Source organism: Mauremys reevesii, linkage group 2, assembly GCF_016161935.1.
Source record: "Mauremys reevesii isolate NIE-2019 linkage group 2, ASM1616193v1, whole genome shotgun sequence".
Lineage (NCBI taxonomy): Eukaryota > Metazoa > Chordata > Testudines > Geoemydidae > Mauremys > Mauremys reevesii.
The window spans coordinates 6,669,647-6,675,646 of NC_052624.1; the positions used below are offsets into that span (position 1 = coordinate 6,669,647).

Genomic DNA, 6,000 nt, shown 5'->3' on the forward strand with positions numbered 1-6,000 from the left:
ATCCCTGCATGTCCCCCTTCTTCACTGCATCATGCTTAAACAACTGGTCCCTTTACCTTCTAAGACCTATTCAACTCTACTCTTACCCAAGTATTCAATACCATCTTTCACTGTGTGACCCTCTCGCTCCTCTGACTATTCCCACTTCAGTGCCCTCTTTGTCCGCTTCTCCTGCAGCCACCTTGGGACCTTTTGCACAAGTGGAATGTCTTCTCAGTGCTGATCATTCAAATTGTTCCTGCAGACTCTCTACTTCCGTAGTGCTCACAAGGAGTGAGCTTATGCTCCAATACATCCGTTAAGTCTATAAGGTGCCACAGGTCTCTCTGTTGCTTTTTACAGTTATAACTGAGTCAGCTAGAAGCACAAATGCCAAAACTGAGAAACCATGTAACCTTGTTGCTCTAACCCTCACTCTTACTCACTCTGTCCTTTCTGTTGTTCTAGCCCCACTTGCATCATGTCTGCAATTAGATTATCTCTGCTTGTCCCATCAGGCATTGAGCCCACTTTGGGGCACTGTAATATTAAATGGTGGAAATCTTAGCCCTGTCATTTTGCTGGACATATGGAGGTAGGATCTGATTATTCAAAACTTGCATATTACAATTGCTCTTCACATCTGAAGATAACTGAAAAGTCTGACCAGGCCATTCACCGAAAGCTCTTGATCTCCTCTTCTTCTGACAGATACTGAAGAAACTTAAGAGCCTCGCCTTAGAAACAGACACAGAACTGGAGAGACAGGACGAAGTTCTTGATGTCATCACCACCTCTGTAGACCGGGCGACGTTGAATATTGACAAACAGAACCGCAGAATGAAGAAGCTAACGTAGCACCAATACGAGCCAGCGAGGATGGTAACGAGAGGGATTGTGCAATTTTTTCTTTAACAAACTATTTATAGACTTTCTGATTGTACAGGAGCCATTTCTAATACTGTCTTGAATGTTGCTTGGACCTTTGGCGGGGATTGTGGGGGAAGGAATGTGGAAACATTTCCAGACTGGGATAACTTTTAAAGGCATTTTAAAATTAAAAAGGCCTAAACTGTTAATTGTGGGGAGACAATGACTGCGAAATCCCTGCTACAGAAGATCCTTAGATATAAAATACTGTGATGTCATCTGAGTTGACGTCCATGCCACATGCTAAGTTACTGCTTTTGAAAAGTAACTTTTCTGTAACAAGTGAAGATGAGGGGGCAATGAATTGTGTCTTTATACGAGATAATTATACCCCCAAATTCTTGCAAGTTCTCTCCAAAAACAGAGGTAGAGTAGAAGTTGGCCAATTCACCCTAAGCACCAGGCGTCCCACTACAAGTTGCTGAATTTTACTAATTAGTGGTTGAGTGAACATGCCTAACTGTTAACGATAAAAGAACTTTGTTCACTTACTGTACAAATGTAGTTTTAAGATTCCTATCACAGTGTACTAGTAAAGGTTTTATGTAATGAAGTCTTAGCAATACAACAGCTTGCCACAGCTTTTGGCTGTGAAATCTTTGGCAAGCAAGTGGAGACAGACAATATGTCTGTGAATTAGTGAGATTTGCACTCGGTGAGGAGTGCAGTTGAGTGTTGCCACAGGCTAAGTGTCCTGCTACTTAAGTAGCTTACTGAAAATAAGTGTCAAAGCAAAGCGGAGACTTTCATTTTCCAAAAGGGAATTCTTGATCCTTTGATGTTCAATTGCAGCTGCTTTGTCTTTTATACTGAATGACCAGTGGTAGAAATAAAAGTACAGTAGAGGATTAGTTGTTCACTGTACTGTCAGTGAGATGATTTGGTAGGATTGCCTAAAGCACACAAGTCTGTTCTGAAAGTACGTGGAGTACCTTGTATACATAAAGAGCCTTGCTTATGTATAATGAGATTTTTGGAATAAGATGATCTCTGGTTGGCTGAAGTCCTTAAAAGGTTTTAGCTCTTCAGAAATCTGATGATGACCTGGCACAGATTCTCCATGGTATGACTGATATCATTTCCGTAACCCTTCCTGGGTGCTGGGAGGCTCAGGTCCATAAATTGCTTAGCACTCCTTCATTTTACGAGGAATACACTTATGATTGGTGTTCCCTCCACACTGCTCAGATACAGACTCCATCAGAGCTGCACAGGGACCATGTAAACCCTAGTAACTCTACTGCAGACCTATGGATTGAGTGTCTCCTGATCAATGCTATAAATGTTTTGTGTGCCTCTTGGTGTTAATGGAAACTAACATGGTAGACAGCCCTCCCGCTTCCAGTTATTTAAAAGAAAAATCATGAGATGTGTGGGGACAAGACTTCTTCTCAAAGCCAGTCTTACATGGTTAGTTCATTGTCTTTGAAAAATAAAAGAGTGGCTGTAAAAATGTATCTAAACTATATTATTATTGTTTTATCATCATTGATTTTAGTCATAGTTCGCAATTTGGATGTAATTTATATCAGTTAAACACGATTTAATGTATACTTTTCTCTCCTACCATAAAAGCCATTGCCTAGAATAGGTTCCAGATAGCCTGTAGCAGAGAACTTGACGGGGATTCATTTCTGCTTACCCACTACCCTTTTTGTTTTCTCTACTACAGCCCACTAGTTATCTTGCTTTAAAGAAAACTGTTGTAACCTTGTCATTTCAAAGTGTTTTATAATAAGCTGATAGTGAATTGTCAGCATGTAACTTCACAGATAAAATCTTCTTTAAATGCTGAAGTTTTGAACTGGGGACCCCACTGATAACTGCCATGGGATTGTTCCATTTCAGAGTAATATGGACTACAATTGAAGCAGAATATGGGAAATGACCTAGAGATAATAGTCTTGAAAACAATATAGTGCACATCTCTCCAATGTAATAGCTGGTTAATTTTTGAGTGTCTTGTATTTTTGCACTGCAAGTCACTTATTCACTATCTGAGCTGTTACTGGCATGCATTGGTGTCTTGTTCAGTATTTCTGAATGTAGTAATGTTTAGGCTATATGAAATACATAAAGAATGTATCACACTGTAAATCAGCACATCCGGTTTAGTTTGAAATATCCCAAGTAACTGTTGTCTTAATATGATGAGAAGACATGTTTACAAGACCATTTATTGTATGAAACTTGTTTAGAAATACACTTTGCACAAAATGCACATTTTGGTGTGAAGAAATTTGGACCAGGTGCTGATTTAGAACTGATTCCTAACGTTAATTAATTCGACTACGGTTGCCAAAAACAAATAACATTTGCACTTAACTGGATTGAGTTTACCATTCTTTGTGTCATAACTTATTGCTATGCTTTAGCTATGGCATTTAATTCACTACTGTTTGTATGCGTTAGTTTACCTTGGTCTAACATGTTCATGCCAAAAAAAAACAAACCCTAGTATTATAAGAATAAAAAGTTTTAGATCTGTACATTTTGTGTCTAGGTGAATTCCATCTGCCAGGAATTCACTTTGATTCTGTAACTTGTTGTTTACTTTTATTAAAATAATATCTTGAAATAGTGATTTTGTTGTTGTTGTTCTGTTTGTACTGGGCTTTCTCAATTGTCTTTTTGGTAGCGTGGACCACTAATTGTGTGTCTCGTGGAGGCCTGCCCACCCAGTTACAGCCACCTCCCCTCCCATTTGTAATCACGGAACATCTCTGTGGCAACTACAGTGATTGCTCACACGGGAAAGTAATTGATGTATATTTAGGTCTCTTTAGTGCGATAAATGTGTTGTCTCATTTGGAAAAAAGTCAATCACACTCTTCTCTTGTTCTGCATTTCAATTCCATGCTCGCTGTAGCTCTCTTCCGACCACCTGCAAATGCTCTGTGTATCACACTGTCATTAGACCACACTTTGGAAATCTCTACTTCCTACCCTTTTTTAGTAATACCTAAAGCAACACTCAAGCTTGTTCAGACACCCTCAGGGTTTTACTTTACTACAGGTCTCTTCCTTCCTACCCAAAGAACAGCAAAAATACCTGACAATGAACCACAATCCATACAGAGTTCAGCCGGCGTCACTTTCTGACCATTCAAAGGATTTGTGGGGGGAAATCTGCACTATATATATATATATATTCTAACAAATATTCTATCCCAGGAGCAAGCTCTGCCCAGATGTAATGCCCAGAACCTCCTTGAATACTTAGACAGTGGGCTAGAGAACTGCCTCAGTACTCAAATTTTCAATTATTTGAACAGTTACTTGGCATGTGTGTTTTTTATTTATTTTTATTGACCAGGTCCTGCTACCCTAACAACAAAAGAGCCGCTTGAGCTTCTGTCATTGCCAGCAGTGAGAGAGGTCTTTTATGCTGGACATAAATACCATTTTTTTTTCAAAAATTAGTGTAAATTGCAAATAATAAAGTCACAGGAGAGAAGATACAGCAGCCAATGCATAAAAGAAATGTATTTTTTTTTATTCTTCAGTGAAATAACCTTTGTACATAGTCTAAAACATTTCTAAAAAGTTGTGCCTTATATGTATAGATTGTAAGCTTTTGGGGCCAGACACTCTTTTCTTAAGTGTACAATGCCAAACACGATGGAGTCCAAATCCCTAATCTAAATAGAGAACAATAATTGAACAATAAGGGTTCTAGTCTAAAAAAAGTCTGTTTTATTTCGGCCGGGTTTTTAAACCACACTTCTAACACTACACAATTGCCTGGTGCATAAATAGTCAGCTTTCAAGTTCCTGGGCCTACTGAGTGATTTCTGGATATAGCCACAGCCTGCGGCTTTCGTGTAGAAACTAATTTTACTTCTATGGATTCAATGAAACGTTACTGTAATAAGCACAGCACTTTACACTTATTATCTGAGGATCGCAAGGAGTTTTGCAAGCAGTTAATTAAAGCCTCACAACAGCTCACTGTGTCTCCAAGGCTACACGCTCTGAGAACACCAAGTTGTTCTCCGTAGAAGGAAATGGAGTAAGTCTGCCCACAGCTGTTAAGGCTGCATATGGTAACATTGGCTATGAGATACACTGGCTGAAATCACTGTCCTGATTCATTTTTAATATAGCAAAACATGGCAGCAGCATCACTTGCTTTCCACCCTGTGTGGATTATGTCAAACCTCAGCCTGGTGAAGAAAAATAATTTTGTAACTTGGCCTAATGGTAAGTTCAACCACTAGTGTTTGTAAAGTAAAAGTTCTTGGCTACCTAGCTCACGAGGCCTGGGAACTAGTGGGTCTGGACCGGGCGCATCGTTTCTCTGCTCTAGCAGGGTTCTTTCAGCGTTCCCTTAACGATGTGGACAGAAGCTGTCAGTTCCACACAAATGATCTGCTGGGTTTCATCCATCAGGCTGCTCTCTTGACCGTGGCAAAGTTGCTCATGAGCCCAGCATGAACAAGGCTGGTAGGTGCTTTCTCCGAGCCCAGTTTGCCATGAGTGCAGCTGAGAGAGGTCTAGGGTGCCAGAGACGGAATGTGCGCCTGGGTTCACGCTGCAGCTAACCTGCCTCCTGTTTTAAGTGGAGCAGCGTTTGTTTAATGGTGTAACAGTCCAATCTGGTTGCTGTTGGGTGGTTTCATTGTAAGCCAGCTGCTTAGCCTTTATGCTGGCTGGTTTCCAAATGGCTGTGACGCCTACATACTGGACATGAATCTTCCCCAGATGGGGTGACTGTTCTATGTTGTGATATCTGAACGCCTACAAGAGGAAATAGCTGTGCTGCTGGAAACCGTCCCCCCATCCTTTCAGATAACAGCCTATCTGCTGGCCATTGAACCATCAAGATGTTACCTTGGAAGTTTGAGTAATGAATGGAAGGGGTGTAGGGGTACCCCCTGCGATGGAGGTAGCTTTTCCCATAGCAGGGAAGCAGAGTTAATCTTAAATTCCGGTTTGTACTAATTCCTTTGTGGCTGGTTCCTGACCACACTCTCTAAGGAAGCTTTAGGAAAGTGAGTCATGGCAGGAACTCAAGGAGGGAGTTGAGGCAGAAAGCAATCTTGAGACGTCAAGGGGAAGGAGAGGAAGCCCTGGTGTCTAATGGGAAAG

The 6,000-nt window shown here is 40.7% G+C and overlaps 1 protein-coding gene across 4 annotated transcripts in view; it reads left to right on the plus strand.

Moving 5' to 3' along the window:
- The window catches only part of SNAP47 (synaptosome associated protein 47), a 34,358-nt gene extending 30,974 nt beyond the window's left edge, over positions 1 to 3,384 (plus strand). For all 4 annotated transcript variants that reach the window (XM_039523310.1, XM_039523311.1, XM_039523313.1 and 1 more), the window contains one exon: positions 691 to 3,384. In XM_039523310.1, coding sequence (XP_039379244.1) covers positions 691 to 837 — 147 coding nt within the window. In that variant the 3' untranslated portion in view covers positions 838 to 3,384. The remainder of the gene's footprint in view (positions 1 to 690) is intronic.
- The last annotated feature ends 2,616 nt before the right edge of the window (positions 3,385 to 6,000 follow it).